The sequence below is a fragment of the Pygocentrus nattereri genome, chromosome 21, assembly GCF_015220715.1.
Source record: "Pygocentrus nattereri isolate fPygNat1 chromosome 21, fPygNat1.pri, whole genome shotgun sequence".
Lineage (NCBI taxonomy): Eukaryota > Metazoa > Chordata > Actinopteri > Characiformes > Serrasalmidae > Pygocentrus > Pygocentrus nattereri.
The window spans coordinates 28,730,932-28,748,322 of NC_051231.1; the positions used below are offsets into that span (position 1 = coordinate 28,730,932).

A 17,391-nucleotide genomic window follows, 5' to 3' on the forward strand; every position below is an offset into this window, starting at 1 on the left:
AAAAAAAAAAGTTTTGGGCAGGAGGTTAGGGAACTGGCCCTGTGACCGGAGGGTTGCCGGTTCGATCCCCAGCGCCGACAGTACACGACTGAGGTGTCCTTGAGCAAGACACCTAACCCCCAGCTACTCCCTGGGTGCTGCGGATAGGGCTGCAAGCGTGCTCACTGGTGTGTATGTAGTGTTTCAGTTCATGGATGGGTTAAATGCAGAGGTGAAATTTCCGGATCACTTAACTTAAAACGTGGTGACCCCTGGTTCTTATCACCAGCCCTGGAAAGAAATCTGAGTTTCCACAATGGAGCATTTCACATTCAGGCCACTTTGAAATACTGCTTACATCTCAAGGACTGAATTGAGATGAAATTCAGAAATTTGGTGGGGAGGTTGTTGGAATTTTAGTGATTTAAGTGATTTTGTTTGACTATTGCGAAAAAGTGCCTCGCTTTGCCTGAATTCCTGCCCCTGTGAATCTCGGTGTAGCAGGCTTGGTGAAGCAGGACCCACGGTTGCCTGTTCGTGACATCGCCTTGGAAGCAGCCCGAAAAAGTCTGAACGCCGTCGAATTCTATTGGTCGCTAAGGAGCCTTGGACGACGCTGATTGGCTGCTGCTTGTTTCCGGGGCTCAGATTCACCGGTGACGTTTTTTCTCGCAGCAGTGAGACAGACGGGGCGAGAATGGCTGCCGGTGGAGGTTAGAGCTTCACGACTGTTTTTCTCTTCAAGATTCAAACTTATCTTTCGGGGTTTTCGGGTTAATTTGTATGACAGGTATCAGATATATCCCTCGCCAACCATCCCCGGTCATTTGGAGTCCGCGGGGTGTCTCTTTGACGCAGAGAAAGATGAGATTGTGTCAGTGTAGCCGGAAAAGTGAGCACGGGTTGGTTAGCTTTAGCCGCTAGCCGGCTGGAGAGCAGCGATTGTGTAAACACTCCGCTGTGAATGAAAAAAGTGGCTGTAGTTATAAAATACAGACTGTCTTGGGGCGAAATGCTTGTTTCGGAATATTTAATAAGGGTTTTGGGTCGTCTCGCTGGAAGGCACAGCGTTCAGGGGGTTTAACTCGATGATTAGTGTCCTGCTCTTCAGGACTGATGGACTTGTAGTTAACATGGCTAGCAAAACAGAGCCATTAGCTTAGCTTAGCTGCCGCCTCCTGCCGGACACAGTTTGGGCTTATTGTTGAGAAATTTAACAACTATAGGTTTGGTAAAGTTCGCCGGCTGACTCGTCCACGCGGTCTGTCGGTTTTATACGCTTGTCGAAAGAAGAACTCGGTGCTAAGGTGAAGTGTATAAGCTGGCTAGGCTAATTTGCTCAGAAAGGCCGGTCGGAATTAGTGTCAGCTTTTTATCCGCCAGCTTCTTGTTCGAATTTCCCCGTTCCACCTTAAGTGGTGCAGCGGTTACATTCTGGCGCTTCATTCTGTACCATTTAAGGTGGAACGAGAAGATTAGAGCAAGAAGTTGGCGAACAGGAAACCGACTTCAGCCTCGTCCGGTTGATTTGGTTGGAAAATGCCGGCGGTTACACGTTGGTACGCGAGCTAACGTTAGCAAACGTTACTAATCACTGTTTATATCTAATGTCATGGTTTGCCATGAGTGATACTGCAAAGCTCACCACCCAAGTTACCACCAGCCCCAGTGTTTTGACGAGATGAGCAGCTGGCTAAACCCAAATCTGCTGACTCAGCTTGAGGTTAACCCTGCTTTTCGCCAGCAGGTCTGTTTTTGTGACTGAGGTGGTCAGAAAGGGATCAGGACCACCTATGTGGCATAAGGGTATGAGTTACAGAATTGCTTTTATAGTTCCCAAAAAAAGCTTCTTTTTTACACCCTGTGCGAAACAGGAAAAATATAGATGCCTTTGAAGACTTTTGGGAGTATCTCGGGTGGCAAAGAAAAGAAATGGATCCTTAAACAAATCGAGCCTCACTTCTCACTCGAAGCTCAGATAACCCGATTTTGGAGCCAGTTTGTTGGAAAAGACCGTTTTGCTTGGCAGAGTTGAAGGTAAAAGAGGAAGAGGACGGCCAGCAACAAGGTGGATGGATGGATGGATGCAATCATGAATCAGCCATTCACAAGCCTGAAGACCCAAACAGAAGACAGCGTATTCTGGAGAAACGCTGTGGGTCCCCAGGAGTCGGAAATGACTTGACGGCACATAATAATTTCCAATTTTTCAAACTAGTAATGAGTTGCAGGTCTGTTCCTGTGAGGAGTCATGAACCCTGATTTATGTGATGATCTGACTAGTTTACATTAGAATAAATATAGATGTTTGCGGATTATGTGGTCAGTATTAAGAGTCGGTGCCCATCGTGAACTAAGTAAGTGTGTTTGTCAGTTCTTGGTGTTTCAGCTGTACAGTTCGTGAGGTCATTGCTCTGCATTTCTGTCTACATTGTTCTCACACCAGACGTAGGAAAGCTGTTACAAGTACAGAATGGGACTCCTGCAAGCACAAGCTATAACGGAGTAGACGCCCTGCACGCCTGCACCATCCTCCAGCAGCTCAAAGCCCTGTATGATGAAGCGCAGCTGACCGACATCGTCGTGGAGGTGGACCATGGCAAGACCTTCTCCTGTCACAGAAATGTGCTTGCTGCCATCAGCCCTTACTTCAGGTAGAGCTTGCTTCAAAGAATTCATAGTGATCTTGTATTTTGAAGGAAACAAAAAAGCAACTGAGGTGCGCATAAAAGATTAAGCAGGCCTTGGAAGTAGCAAATGGGTTTATTAGAGTAAGAGTGGGGAATATGGCAAGAATATGTTGCAGTACATAAAGATATTCTGCGATGTATAATATTTAGCATAACTACTTTTGTTTTTCTGAGGTTTGATGAGCTGGAATACACCTAATGCACCAGCAATGCCACATTTAAAATGCTTTTAATTAGGGCTGAGCAATATAACAATGCTTATTTTTATCATGATTCATATCATGAATATCGTAAGTACTTATCAGCTCCACTTACTATATAGGCGCACTTTGTAGTCCTGTACAATCAAATGCACATAGAACTTTAATTTTCTTTCAACTTTGCATATATAACTCAACATTTGCTGTTTTTAGTGTTATTCTTTTTTTTTTTATTCTAAGATTATATTAAGATTGTATTTGGTGAATGGAGGAACAGAATTTCATTGTACAGTGTAACTGCCTGTTTCTGTTGTGCATATGACAATAATAATAGTGGGGCAGTCGTGGGCTGGAGGTTAGGGATCTGGCACTGTGACCGGAAGGTCGCTGGTTCGATCCCCAGGGCCGACAGTCCATGACTGAGGTGTCCTTGAGCAGGACACCTAACCCCCAACTGCTCCCCGGGTGCCGTGGATAGGGCTGCCCACCGCTGTGCGCTCACTGCCCCCTAGTGTGTGTGTGTTCACTAGTGTGTATGTGGTGTTTCACTTCACGGATGGGTTAAATGTGAAGGTGGTTGATCCCCGGTTGTGGGATCAAAAAAACTATCACTTAAAGTATCACTTAATAAAACTCTTGAATCTACAGATTGTAGTCCATCTGTTTCTCTGCATACTTCGTTAGCCCCCCTTTTGCCCTGTTCTTCAGTAGTCAGGACCCTCACAGAGCAGGTACTATTTGGCTGGTGGATCATTCTCTGCACTGCATTTACACTGACATGGTGGTGTGTTAGTGTGTGTTGCACTGGGGTGAGTGGATCAGACACAGCAGTGCTGCTGGAGTTTTTAAACACTGTGTCCACTCACTGTCCACTCTATTAGACATTCCTACCTTGTCAGTCCACCTTGTAGATGTAAAGTCAGAGACGACAGCTCATCTGCTGCTGCGCAGTTTGTGTTGGTCGTCCTCTAGTCCTTCATCAGTGGTCCTAGGACGCCGCCCACAGGACGCTGCCCACAGGACGCTGTTGGCTGGATATTTTTGGTTGGTGGACTATTCTCAGTCCAGCAGAGACACTGAGGTGTTTTAAAAACTCCAGCAGCACTGCTGAGTCTGATCCACTCAGACCAGCACAACGCACACTAAAACACCACCAACACGTCAGTGTTACTGCAGTGCTGAGAATGATTTGCATCCAAATAATACCTGCTCTGTGAGGGTCCATGGGGGTCCTGACCACTGAAAACAGGGTAAAAGGGGGCTAACAAAGTATCAGAGAAACAGATGGACTACAGTCTGTAATTGTAGAACTACAAAGTGCAGCTATACAGTAAGTGGAGCTGATAAGATGGACAATGAACGTAGAAACAAGGAGGTGCTCATAATGTTATGCCTGATCGGTGTAAAGCCAAGAAGACAGATTAGCTGTGTCTCAGCAACCTGAACTTTTTGATAAACACCAAGAGGGTTTAGTTCAAACTTACTCCAAAAGCAGTTCAAACTGAGTTACGAACATCCACATCAACTGTGAAACCGCTCAACGGTTCAGCTCCTGAATTAACAGATGAAACTCTCCGTTCTTCTTTTGCGTTGTGTTTGTGCCTAATGGCCTTAAGAATTACAGTCTTGGACATTTAGCACTAAAACGTGTCCTTTTTTGCTGAAGCCAGAATGAAAAACGTCCGTGAAGCTTCATTATTGATCTAAGCACCCATTTCCAACTTGTTTGTACACCTTGATGCTGTTCAAAAGTCTCATTTGTTTTTGGTTAGTTTTTTTCTCCTGTCAGATCAGTAGAACGATTCAGAGTTAATGCAAATACACTGAACATTTGTTATTAACTTCTTTTTGACATTTTTTGGAAGTCTCTTGTCTTTTTGGTTTATTCTTTATCAAGTCAGATTTAAATTATTTATTTATTTTTTTCCACCTCTTGTGTTAGATCCATGTTCACCAGTGGCCTTACAGAGAGCAGCCAGCGCGAGGTGCGAATCGTTGGTGTTGAGTCAGAGTCCATGCGCCTGGTTCTGGACTACGCCTACACCTCACGGGTCACCTTGTCCGAGTCCAACGTGCAGGCCCTGTTCACAGCGGCCAGCATCTTCCAGATCCCGGCGTTGCAGGACCAGTGCGCCCACTTCATGATCAGCCGACTGGACCCTCAGAACTGCATAGGGGTATTCATGTTTGCCGACGCCTATGGGCACCAGGAGCTGCGGGAGCGCTCACAGGACTACATCCGCAAGAAGTTCCTGTGCGTGATGGGCGAGCAGGAGTTCTTGCAGCTGACCAAGGAGCAGCTGGTCAGCATCCTCAACAACGATGACCTCAATGTGGAGAAGGAGGAGCACGTGTACGAGAGCATCGTGCGCTGGCTGGAGCACGACCGGTCGCGCCGCGAGGCTGATCTACCAGAGGTCTTCGCCGAGTGCATCCGTCTGCCGCTGCTGGATGAGGCTTTTCTGAGCCACATCCCTCCCGCCTTCGCCCTGGCTCTGTCCAAAGAACCTGCGGACAAAGGGCGACTGAACGGCACCAGTGGCTGCCCGCAGCGCCTCGGCATGACCGCATCCGAGATGATCATCTGCTTTGATGCGGCGCACAAACACTCAGGGAAGAAGCAGACGGTGCCTTGCCTGGACACCGCCACAGGGAAGGTCTACAAACTCTGCAAGCCGCCCAATGACCTCCGCGAGGTCGGCATCGTTGTCACATCTGAGAACGACATCTTCATTGCTGGCGGATACCGGCCAAGCAACAGCGAGGTGTCCATCGATCACCGGGCAGAAAGCGATTTCTGGCAGTATGAGCATGCAGGAAACCGCTGGTTACCCCGCTCCCCCATGTTGCGAGCGCGGATCGGCTGCAGGCTGGTGCACTGCTGTGGCAAACTGTATGCCCTCGGAGGACGTGTATATGAAGGGGACGGACGAAATGCACTGAAATCAGTCGAGTGCTACGACGCCAGGGACAACTGCTGGACCGCTGTTAGCCCAATGCCTATTGCCATGGAGTTCCACAGTGCCATAGAGTATAAGGATCGTATCTATGTGCTCCAAGGTGAGGTTTTTTTTTATGCAAGCTGTTTAAAAACAGAATCATTGGGCCAAAAAAAAAAAAAAACCCGAAAATTTAAATTGACCAAGTCAATTTTTATAGATAAATGTTAGAGACGCGTCAATTCAGGTGATCATAAAAGCTGATGAAATTGAATAGTTATGGATTTATGATGAGCATATTAGCTTTTCTCTAGCATTATATATCTCTGTTGTTGGAAGAAAACCTCATATCTCCTTTTTTGACGTTTTTGATATAATTTGAAAATGCCTATCACACTTTACGTTATATGGTGAATGATCGGAAAGAAATGACCCGTAATGACACGTTTGATTCCATTGACTTACATTCAAAGTAAAGTATGTTTTTTTCCTCTTCCTTTAAAGTTACCATTTTGGAGATGCAAGGTTTTCTCCGACAACAGCCATATTCTCATTTATAAGAAATGTGAGGTGTCTGAGCTTCATACTCCACTAAATATCTGAGCTCTAGCCTTGGCTAGAGGTTCTGATCTGTCCAGTGAAGGAAATGCAGAAAGACTTAAATCTACCACATACAGGGCGAGAAGCACCACATCACTGCGTCCTGTGCTACCATGTAGAAAGTGTCTGAGTACATTTTACACCACATGTCATCTAGTATGGCCGTTTGTGGTCTGGATTGAGTTTAGTGCAGTAATAGAGTTGCTGAGTGGTGCTCATAAATATTGAGTGAAGCTGGAAGCCGGTAACTTGTGGTTCTTGCCAACGCAGAATGTCAGTAGTAGTATGCACACCTTTGTTAAACACATTGGGCCTCATTCACCAATGTGTTTAACAATGTCCTCCTTCATCTTTTTAAAAATACGCTGTTGAGAAATGTCCTAAGAAAAGTCTACATCAGATTCATGACGTGTTCTTAAACCACAGAATTGCACGTTTGTGCTCTTGAGTGTGTAGATTCTGTTCTGACTTGAGAACAAAACTTAAGAAAATATCGGTGTTGGAATTTTCATCAAAACTCTGAAAATGGGCTTTACAAAGGAATTTCTTCTTAAGAACAGTTGGTGAATGAGGCTTATTGGTTTTGAGTTGACATTTCAACTGGGAGGAGGGGCGTGGAAGTATTGTCACAATATACTTTTCTGAGTATTGTGAATATCATTAGTACTTTTAATAAAATATGGATTTAAATGGTGTTTTTAAAGACAGTATAAATAAACAGTAAAACAGTATAGCTCAGTGATAATGGGTAGCTTCACTGGCGAAACCCCCCCCCCCCCCCCCCCCACCAGCCTATTCCTTGAAAGACACTGAATGACTTAAGGATACTGTAGGATCACTTTAACGCTAATGTGGATGTAAAGCAGAACACGTTACATCAAGAGAACTTGTCTTGGGTTCGTTTCCACCTTTAATATCCGATGAATGCTTTTATGCCTGTGCTTGAGCTTTCGGCAGAAGTTTTCTTCTAGTAACGTTAATGATTTTCATTACTCTTAGAATATACGGGCTGTATGAAGACTGTCTGCGTTTTTTTCCCATCTATTTATCCATATTTTATCCTTTCCGTCTTTTCTTTAGGCGAATACTTCTTTTGTTTTGACCCTCGCAAAGACTACTGGGGCCACCTGGCCCCCATGAGCGTCCCTCGCAGCCAAGGCCTGGCGGCACTGCACAAGAACCACATCTACTACATCGCGGGGATCTGCCGCAACCACCAGCGCACCTTCACCGTGGAGGTGTACGACATCGAGCAGAACAGCTGGAGCCGTCGGAGGGACCTGCCCTTCGAGCAGGCAGCCAGCCCCTACATCAAGGCGCTGCTGCTGGGCGGCCGGCTGCACCTGTTTGTCCGCGCCACGCAGGTGATGGTGGAGGAGCACGTGTTCCGCACCAGCCGCAAGAACTCCCTCTACCAATACGAGGAAGAGGCTGACCGCTGGACCAAAGTCTACGAGACGCCCGATCGCCTCTGGGACCTCGGCCGTCATTTTGAGTGCGTGGTGGCCAAGCTGTATCCTCAGTGTCTTCAGAAAGTGCTGTGAGCGGAGGATGAGGAAGCAGGGAGTTTTTTGGTTCGTGTTTGTGTTTGTTTTTTTTTTTCTTTCTTTCTTTTCGGGTGTAAAAGGGGTGCCCCTTTGCCCCCTCACATATGGTGCTGTCCAAACACGCAAGAACCCACCGAAGGGGTGAAGTCTTAAACAAAACAATACAAAAAAAACCGCGGCGACGCTTTCGATCGAGGGCTAATCAGAAAGACGGCAGTATTTTAACCTTCGAGAGACGAGCACAAAGTGCCCTCGCCGTTGCTTGTTTTACAGTCGAAACAAAACGAATTAAGTGCAATTATCATGCTGTTCGCAAGCGTTTGTTGAGCCATGTTCTTTTTTCCTTTGCTTATATCTTTATGGCATAAGTTAGGGATTTGATTTTATTGTTGCTGTTTGTTTTTCTTTTTCTTTTCCTTTTTCCTTTTGTTGGTTTGTTGGCATGCAGTGTTGGGACAGAGTAGCTGATGTTGATGTCCTTGTTTTATTTTAATATTATTATTTTTTAGAAAGGACGAGCAGTTTGTCAGCATCGGAAATATGAAAACAAAGTAATAAATATATAAATAGCTATATATTCATACGGGTATGGTGGGCCGAGGTGCCCACCGTTTGGGTAGCTAGGTCTGAAGATTAAGTTGTTTGTCGTTTTTCTTTCTTTCTTTCTTGCCACCTGTGGAGAGATTCTCTCTTTTTGTTTGTTTGTTTGATTATTTAGTAGTTAGGTAATGGTCAGTTTAGGTTAGTTTAATTGCCAAGATGCTTAGGTGGCTTTTTTTTTTAATAACTTTTGTAGTTTTGCTTTGTAACATGTCAACCCGTATGCTTTTTGAAGCCGCTGCAGTTTATACGTTTCGTTTTTGGTTCTGCTTTTAACATCGTGTTGAGCTCAGCTGCCCAACAGAAGTCTTTATCGGTGTCCATAGAGCTTTTGCTTTTGTGTGTTCTTTGCTTTGTCACGCTAAAGCAACTCACCAGCTAAACCTTCTTGAGTTGAATCAAGTGTGCAAGAACAGGAAAAAACACTGAACTGTGCAGTGCTGGTATCCAAGGAGCACTAGTATAGGCTACAGATGTATACCTGGATATAAACTCACCCTTAGCTGTATCTTTGCAATTTTGTGTCACCAGCTACATCTTTAGTGAGGTCACAATGTTGTACTTGGTCTCCATATTGGAGAGAAGACGGAGCAGATCCAGTGTCGTATACTGCGGAGTCCATGGGTTTGGGAGCTAACTTGGAAATTGAATTTGAGGGAAGGTTTTCGGATGCAGTTCTGGGGGCGCGCTGGCCTGAATTCTCATGCTTTAACTTTGGTAAAATGTTTGAGAATTGGCTGATCACTTGGGTCCAGCGGGTTAACGCTGGTTTTAGTCGCTTCTGTCCGGTAGTGGTGGGCGATATGGCAGAAATATAACATCATGAAACGTAGAAATTTTCATGATTCGTGCTAAAAAAACCCCAAAAAACGACCAAACCATGAATACAGTGGTACATGAATACAGTACTGCACTTCACCAAATCCAATTAAGCAAAGCTCATTATTCTCTACTTATAATGCTGCATGCACTCGGTCAGTGTCCTTTAAGGACTGACTATCTCGGAAAAGCAAATACGCTGAAAAGCTTATTGCTGCTGAAAAACCTGTTGCTGCTGCTGGAACAAAACCTTGTATCTCCATTATGATAACTACAGGAGAAGGGGGGAAAAAACAAAACAAAAAAAAAACACTTTTTAATGTAGGTCAATGGAACCAGACTTTTTTCCAAGTAATAGGTCATTTTGGGCCGTTTCCGTTGGTCCAGTCCTCATAAAATTTACACACAATTGAAAAGGCAACAGGCATTTTCACACTATGTAAAAAAACCGCAAAAACGGAGAGAGGTTTTGTTCCGACAGCAGCGATATTGTGATGTTACATGACCTAAATAATTACAATAATAGTAAATAGCGTCATATTGACCCCCCTCTACAGTTCAGCATGTCCAGCATCTTTTACCACACGTTAAACATTTACCATTTGTGGAAAATAGGGCTGGGTGTTGTTTGAAATGTTTTGATACTAAATTTTAAAAACAAAGGTACTGAGCTAAAAATCATAGCAAGTCTTCATTTGAAGGCTATCCACATAAGGCCTGCATAACCACTGAGTAACATAAAAAGCAATATATAAGTATATATATGTATAAGAAGCTTATTGCTATTATTGGAACAAAACCTCGTATCTCTAAAATGGTAACGTTACAGGAGAAGGAAAAAAACCACATGCTTTACTTTTAATGTAAAGCAATGGAACCAGACATTTTCCCCAAAGTAATTTTGGGCAATTTATCATAAAATACACACATTGTTAAAGATAACAGGCATTTTTGACACATATGCCAAAAACGGAAAAAATCGAGGTACGAAGTTTTGTTCTGACAGTTATATTTACAGTGTATGATGTTTTATGAAGAAAATGACATTATATTCTCATAAGGGCTGATGAAGAACTCCAGATACTGTATTAGAGCTGGTGTTCATATCAAGATCTCTGCCTTAGAAGTTCCATTACATTTGCAGCCTGTTATTTCAGTGCAGTGCTATTATGGAAATGCTGGAATCCGTTATTCAGTGCTTTTTATGTGTCATGCAGGTGCTTTTTCGAAGTTTTTCCCGAAGTCTTATACCCGAAACGATTGCATAGTAAGCAAAGGAGGACTGTGCTTTGGTATTGGATAACCGTTTTTTGGTTCAGTCGGTATAAAAGTGCTAAATTTGGATGCCCAGCCCTAGAAGCAAAGCATGAGACTGCAGAACTGTGTTCCCCTGTGAAAAATAACTGCCACATCTGGTCACTCTAAGACTTTTGCTGACCCATGAGTGTGGCTTTGTGGTGCACCGTCCCGGCTGCATGCGTAGTTGAGCTTCATATGAAATGAAGCCCTGGCAACGTGTTTGCTGAGCGCCAGATGACGTCAGAGAGCTTGATGGACGTCCTCGGTGATGTGGCCTACACCGGGATGGCCCCGTTCGGCTTGCTTTCATCCAGTCGTCCTGTCCGAAACGTGAATTCTGTTTGCATCAAATGGGACGGACGCCCCTCTCAGTGGGAGGTTTATGCATTAAAGTAGTCACAGGCTTGTTCCTGTTAGCAATAACAGATGTTTTAATGTCCTTCGGTCTTTCAGAAATGGACACAGTGTGGCTGGAGTCGTATGGTTATCGTTTAAGGGACTGTTGTAAAGCTGCGTAACGGGGTCCGTCTTTGAGGTGCCATCTGAAACCTAAGGCGGTGTTTACTGGCCACTGGTCATTCGTGAGCAGCTCCAGTCGTGGTTCTGGAGTTCAGCGTGCCTCCTTTGAGTGCTGAAAGGGCAGGAGGGGGTCCAGCGTTTGGCCCCCTGCAGCGTCCAAGTCTTACCTTACTCTACGTGTTGCACTGAGACGCTTTCAACAAGCCTCCCGTCGTCTTCTGAAGAGAGTTTCCGTGAAGTCTCAGCAGAGCGTCACCCAGACTGTCTGACCGCTCTCTTAGTCCCGTTTCCATGCGTCCATCTTCTGATGTCATAAATATGGAGACTAATTTGAATAATCGTTTCTCGGTGCTGCTTTTTTTTGACAATCTTGTACAGGAGTACGTTTCTTTTTTAAATACAGCCACTGGGTTAAGGTCCTGTTGTAGCTCTATCGTTTTGAGCATTATTGTGTTTTGGTTTTGTTGTTTTTAGTGTTTTATTTACGTTTATCATATGCAGGTTCCCTGTGGCGTACTGACCTTGCACTACATCCGCCTCTCACGTCTTTCTTTCTCTCCTCCTTTCTTTTTCCTTTCTCTCGCGCTCTTTCTCCTTTCTTTGCTTTCTTTTGTTTTTCTTTCTCTCCCTCTTTCGTTCCGCCTCCCTCTCTTTCATTCTCTTTCATTGCTCACTCTCTTGCCCTTCTCAGTTTTTTTCCCTCACTTTTTCTTTATCTCCCCCTCCCCATTTCTTTTCCTCTTTGTTTTTGTCTCACTTCTTTCTTTCTGTCTTTTTTCTTTTCTCTTTCTCCTGTCTTTGCTTTTACTCTTATCTTTTCCTTTTCTCTTTTGTTCCCCCACTCCCTTTCTTTTAGTCACTTCTTTCTTGCTTGCTTTTGCCCTTTTGCTCTTTTTTTCGTGCCCCCAATTCTCATCTCATTTTTTTCTCTCTCTCTGTTCTTTTTTTGCTGTTTTTGTTTCTTTGTCTCACTTTTCTTTCTTTCTGTCCTCTTTTTTTCTGTTTTTTTCATATACTATTTTCGTTACATCTCTCTTGCTTCTATGTTCTTGCTCCTCTTTTTTTCTCTTTCCCCAGTTTTATTTTTTCCCCAAATTTCTCTCTCGCTCTCTCTCTCTCGCTCTCTCTCGCTCGCTCTCTCTCGCTCTCTCTCTCGCGCTCTCTCTCTCGCGCTCTCTCTCGCTCGCTCTCTCTCGCTCTCTCTCTCGCGCTCTCTCTCTCGCGCTCTCTCTCTCGCGCTCTCTCTCTCGCGCTCTCTCTCTCGCGCTCTCTCTCTCTCGCGCTCTCTCTCGCGCTCTCTCTCGCTCTCTCTCTCGCTCTCTTGCTCTCTCGCTCTCTCTCTCGCTCTCTCTCTCTGAATCAGTGGCTTGGTGAAGCAATCTCAGAAAGCCGAATTCTCGTTTCCAAAAGTAAAGTGAGCGCTGCGCTCCAGCCGAGGCCACGTCCTATCAGGACTTGAAAGCTTTCTGTACGAGGAGGCGCACATCCAGCGGACTTCCCAGCTGAGGAGTCCGTTCAGTGATGAACCACATCTATGCCGATACTCTGACGTCCAAAGCCCTCCTTGGGCCATAGCGGAGGATGCACAAGTGGACAGACTGTGCAGTGACCGCAGTGCAATAGGTCGCCCTCGGCAGACTCGCTCCAAAGCTCAGTAGCACGGGAACCAGAAAAACGGACCATTCTCAGGATTAATTACTGATACCCAGTACTGTATTGTCTATGGTTTGATATACGTGTAATATACTGTAACATACGTTTTGCTGTACTTGCACAGTTTTTTTTTTTTTTTTTTTTTTAAACAGGATTTTGTTTCCTTTATCTTTTTCAACTTGAATAATAGATGTGAGTTTTTTTTTTTTTTTTTTTTCCTCGTTTGTTTTCCTGTTTATTTTCTGTTTTAAATAGTTGCGCAGTTTTTGCTAGGTTTGTTCGGTGAATCACAAAATATGGAAATCAACACAGCTTTTTTTTTTTTTTTTTTTTTAGGTTAATCTGTTTTCCACTGATTACATCACTATAAAGTAACACAAAGCATTACAGACAATATCTGCAACAGCAGTACTATTTTTAACTCTCCAGAAAACACCAGTCGTCTCGTCCAAATGTACAAAAAGCTTTGAAAGAATTCTATGAACTGCACTTCTCGTGTTGTTGCCTGCTGCAAGTGCAAAAGCCATTCACCTCATGTTTGCATTTCACTCACCATTCTGTACCAGAGAATGGCTAGACAGTGTTTTCTTTCCTCTTTTTTAAGTTTTTTTGTTTTTATTTTGGTCTCTACTTAGTTTTGTTTGCCTGTTTGTATGGTATGAGAGTTTGGTAAATATACTTTGAGTTCTACTGTGAAATTCACATTGCACATAATTTGAAAATAAAATGATTTAAAAAGTCCTTTTAGCAGCTTCCCTATGTCCGCCGCCTAGCAATAGGGTGCTGTAGCCGTTGGCGTTCACACTCTTGCTTAATTAACATGATAAAGGTATGCAAAACCTTCTCTGGTGGTTTTTTACAGGATATGTCTCTGAGAGGGTTGTTTACTTGTGCTTGCAGCTGGTGGGATATACGTGATCTTACATCAGCCGTGACTTTCTGTAAATTTGGCATAGCTGGAGGCTGAGAGGACTTGGAATTTATACCCCTGATGAATTGCCTGTCCATTCCATTGTTTTACCCTCAAGGGATTTTTTTTATTATTATGATCAGAAGAGAGTGATAAATCATAGAGCGTTCTGCATATATTTATTTATTGCTTTTTTATTTATTTATTTATTTATTTGCAGTGGAGAAATGCCTGTGTGAATCAAGCAGGCTTTTTTTTTTCCTTTTTGCAGTGATATTACTATGAAAGAAACACCGTTTCTGTAACCTTTCACTGCTTCATTGACCTACTTTGATCAAGCTCATGGTCATACAGCTCCTATGTATAGTTTTAAGTAGGCTGTGCTACACGTGGGATCTAAATAGTTCCATCCCAAGTCAGCCAGTTCGCGCAGATGCCTGTAATCTGAGACGGGTGTGGGCACGGCATGTTCTTCATCTTTCAGCCCCGTTCAGCAGTGCTTTATTGGCATGTACGTTACAAGATATGTGATTAACATAAATAAATTGGTGGGAAAAGTGGCCGAGCAGGTTTAGAGAGAAATTGAATGCTGGAAAGCAACTTCAGCGTCATTAGTCAGTTTTTTTAAAACAAGATCTAAACAGAAACTGATAACATGGACTTAAAACTTAATTTCTAGTTATGTCAAGCCATGTTAGGGCACATGGTTGCGGTCCCTATGTCGTTACTCTAGTAGCAAAACTATTAATCTTGAAATTGGTAACTTTTATAGAAGATGAAAGTCACTAAGAACGTGTATTATACTCATTGTTTTTTAAACAGTAACATCAGCTGCCACCAAATTAAAAGTAAGACACTTATTTGACAGCTTAAATCTTCCAAACTGTTCATATCTACTTTGTTTCTTTGGTTGAAGATTCATTTAAACCTGTGTTTAAAAATGAACAGTACAAAGACAAAAACCTTATTGTTTTATTTTGTAAACGTGAGCTCTTGATTGATAAATTGATGCCTGGAACGTGTTTCAAAAAAATATCTAAAGCCTTTTAAGCAGGTGGTGTAAGCATGCTGGGGTACTATTGGAGCCTCCAGGAAAGGCCTAGTCCTCTGTTGAGCAAGGATGGCGAAGGTTCGCCACTTTGACCCAAAATCCATCAGAGAATAATTCAACTGTTTACCTTAACAAATGATTGCGTTTCACCTTCGAGTGTAATATCAGCAAAAGATTCAGGGAATCTGGAGAAATCTGTGCCTGAAGAAAAAGGCCGTGGCATTCAATCCCTCAGGTGGCTCTGCCATAAAAACCAGCATGCTTCTGTGCTGTGTTGACTAACTGTTCTCAGTAATAACCTTTTATGACTGAATCCAAATGCAAGACTGTACCATGTGTAGTGGAAGCCGTATGTCCAGAAATGCTGCCAACTTCTCTGGGTTCTAGCCTGTCTGAAATGGGCTGACAGTGGATCTGTGTATGGTCTTCTGACATGTTCACCTTTCAGATTATCTATGGAAATAATCGAAGTTGCTAAAGAGAAAAAGGACCATCGTTGTTACTAGTGCAAAGTTCAAAATCCGGGGTGGTGGGGGGGCTGAAGAATGGTCGAAAAAAAATTTAAAACAAAATCTAATTAAAAGCATTAAATATTGTATTTTTCTTTCGTACAGATCAAACAAACTTTGCTCTACTTTCTGTTTTTGTTAGCATTTCTCCTTCAGTGCCAACTTTTTTTTTGCAATGTAGGTTTATTTATTTTTGGTTTGAGGTGCAATTTTAAGTAAGTAAGTACCTGAAGGTATATAACCGAATCTTGATTTTTTGGCAGCATGTCTTTTAATTTCTGGAAACGTATGTGTTCATTTATATATTTACATATCACTGTTTGTCAGAAGAAATCTCCAAAATGATAACTTTACAGGAAAAGGGAAAAACCTACTTTACTTTGAATGCAAGTCTATGGAACCAGACGTTTTCCAGTAATTTTGGGCCATTTCTTTTAGTCCATTCATCATGAAATTTATATACAATGTAAAGGCCAAGAGGTATTTTTAAATGCTCAAAAACTGAAAAACGTCAGAAATGGAGATACAAGGTTTTCCTCCGAGAACAGCTGTGGTTCAATGTAGGGCGGTGATTCATTTGCTTGCACAATTTCTGAAACTCTGTCAAGCCGTCCAGTAATAAGCTGTCCAGTTCAGTCAGCTGATCTCATTTCTTAGACTCAGAACAATTATAATTGAGACTGAACCAAGGGGGGAAATTTGGTGGGAATTAAAGGTGCATTAGTGAAGGTGTGCAGTGGGCGGGGTCTAGGTGTAGGCCATTATCAACACATTAATCATTGTCAATAGATGGATGTCACATGCTACTGAGTGGCACTGTCCAGCACTGATTGACTTATAGGGGGTACAAGGGTCAGGATGTACAGGAAGAGACCCTGTCCTCATTCAAATGGCCAAGATTTCTTTGTCTTTCCCCCCAGACTCTTCTCTCTCTCACTCAGTTGCTTTCTCTCAGAGTGGTCATGGGTGCAACAGCGGCCTCAGCATTGGGGTACACTCCTCCGGACGGTGGCTGGGGCTGGGTGGTAGTGTTCGGGGCCTTCATCTCCATCGGCTTCTCTTACGCCTTCCCCAAGGCCCTCACCATCTTCTTCAAGGAGATCCGTCAGCACTTCGGCATCTCCTACAGCCAGATCGCGTGGGTCTCCTCCATCATGCTGGCCGTTATGTATGCAGGAGGTAAGGTGCTTTTCAGTCTTTTCTAGGGACTTTTCCTGTTTTTGACCGGAGCATGAGCTGATCTATCGACTACTAATGAGGAACATCCTTTGGAAGAGTAAATTGCAGTGGTGCTGCTGTGTCTTGGGTTGGATTTGTCTTCAGTCACTCGGTCCATTTCTCATGTTGGGTTACCGGTCTTGGCTGGGCAAAAGCTAAAGGGCCTTAAGGGACTGGGATGTAGGGGCTCATCAAGCTTCTCCAGAAGCCGTGTATCTCCAAAAGCAGATAAAGCAATGTCTAAAGACAAAGGTCCAATCTTTGTAGAACTCTTAGCCCAAGCCAAGCCTGATGTTTGCTTCAGTTTGCTCTGGAGTTATGGGGCTAATATAACTACCAAGCAATGGAAGCTTAAGCCACCAGTTAATTTTGTGCAAACCGCTTGCCCAGATCAGTAGACAATCTCAAAGACACTTGCTTATGTGGATTCTCACACTGTGTGACATTGATATCTAAGAAAAGAGGGGAAAGCACAGACAAAATCCTGTGTTCAGGGTAGTTTAGCCCACAGTTGGGGCAGTCAGTGGGCTGGAGGTCAGGGAACCAGCCCTGTGACCGGAAGGTCGCTGGTTCGATCCCTTTGGCTTGACAGTCCATGATTGAAGTACCCTTGAGCAAGGCACCTCACCCCCAATTGCTCCCGGGCGCCGTGGATAGGGCTGCCCACTGCTCCGGACAAGTGTGCTCACTGCCCCCTAGTGTGTATGTTCACTAGTGCGCGTGTATGTGGGTGTTTCACTGCACGGATGGGTTAAATGCAGAGGTCTAATTTCACAGTGTGCAAACACAGAGGCAAATGTTTGTTGATTCTAATTCTTCTGTCCTAACATAGGCCTACTTCGGAGTCCCACAGTACTA

General features: G+C 43.8%; 2 protein-coding genes across 5 annotated transcripts in view; both read left to right on the plus strand.

Annotated features, from left to right (window-relative positions):
- Nucleotides 1-676: 676 nt before the first annotated feature.
- kbtbd8 (kelch repeat and BTB (POZ) domain containing 8) lies at nt 677-16,332 on the plus strand. 4 transcript variants are annotated; one of them, XM_037532012.1, is made up of 5 exons: nt 677-692; nt 2,426-2,633; nt 4,812-5,929; nt 7,489-7,982; nt 16,271-16,332. In XM_037532012.1, exons 1-4 carry the CDS (start codon nt 677-679, stop codon nt 7,950-7,952), a joined length of 1,806 nt encoding a protein of 601 aa, XP_037387909.1. In that variant the 3' UTR covers nt 7,953-7,982; nt 16,271-16,332. The 4 variants fall into 4 exon arrangements, with proteins under 4 accessions (XP_037387909.1, XP_037387908.1, XP_017566996.1 ...); XM_037532011.1 differs by lacking the exon at nt 16,271-16,332 and having other exon boundaries at nt 7,489-9,694; XM_017711507.2 differs by lacking the exons at nt 677-692; nt 16,271-16,332 and adding an exon at nt 706-769 and having other exon boundaries at nt 7,489-7,952.
- LOC108434863 (monocarboxylate transporter 2-like) overlaps nt 16,278-17,391 on the plus strand; it is a 28,711-nt gene continuing 27,597 nt past the window's right edge. Inside the window, exon 1 of the mRNA XM_037532013.1 lies at nt 16,278-16,494. Coding sequence (XP_037387910.1) covers nt 16,278-16,494 — 217 coding nt within the window. The remainder of the gene's footprint in view (nt 16,495-17,391) is intronic.

Coding starts and splice junctions, on each gene's coding strand:
- kbtbd8 (XM_037532012.1), top strand. Junction 2,634..4,811: donor GCCATCAGCCCTTACTTCAG/GTAGAGCTTGCT, acceptor CTCTTGTGTTAG/ATCCATGTTCACCAGTGGCC. Junction 5,930..7,488: donor TCGTATCTATGTGCTCCAAG/GTGAGGTTTTTT, acceptor TCTTTTCTTTAG/GCGAATACTTCTTTTGTTTT.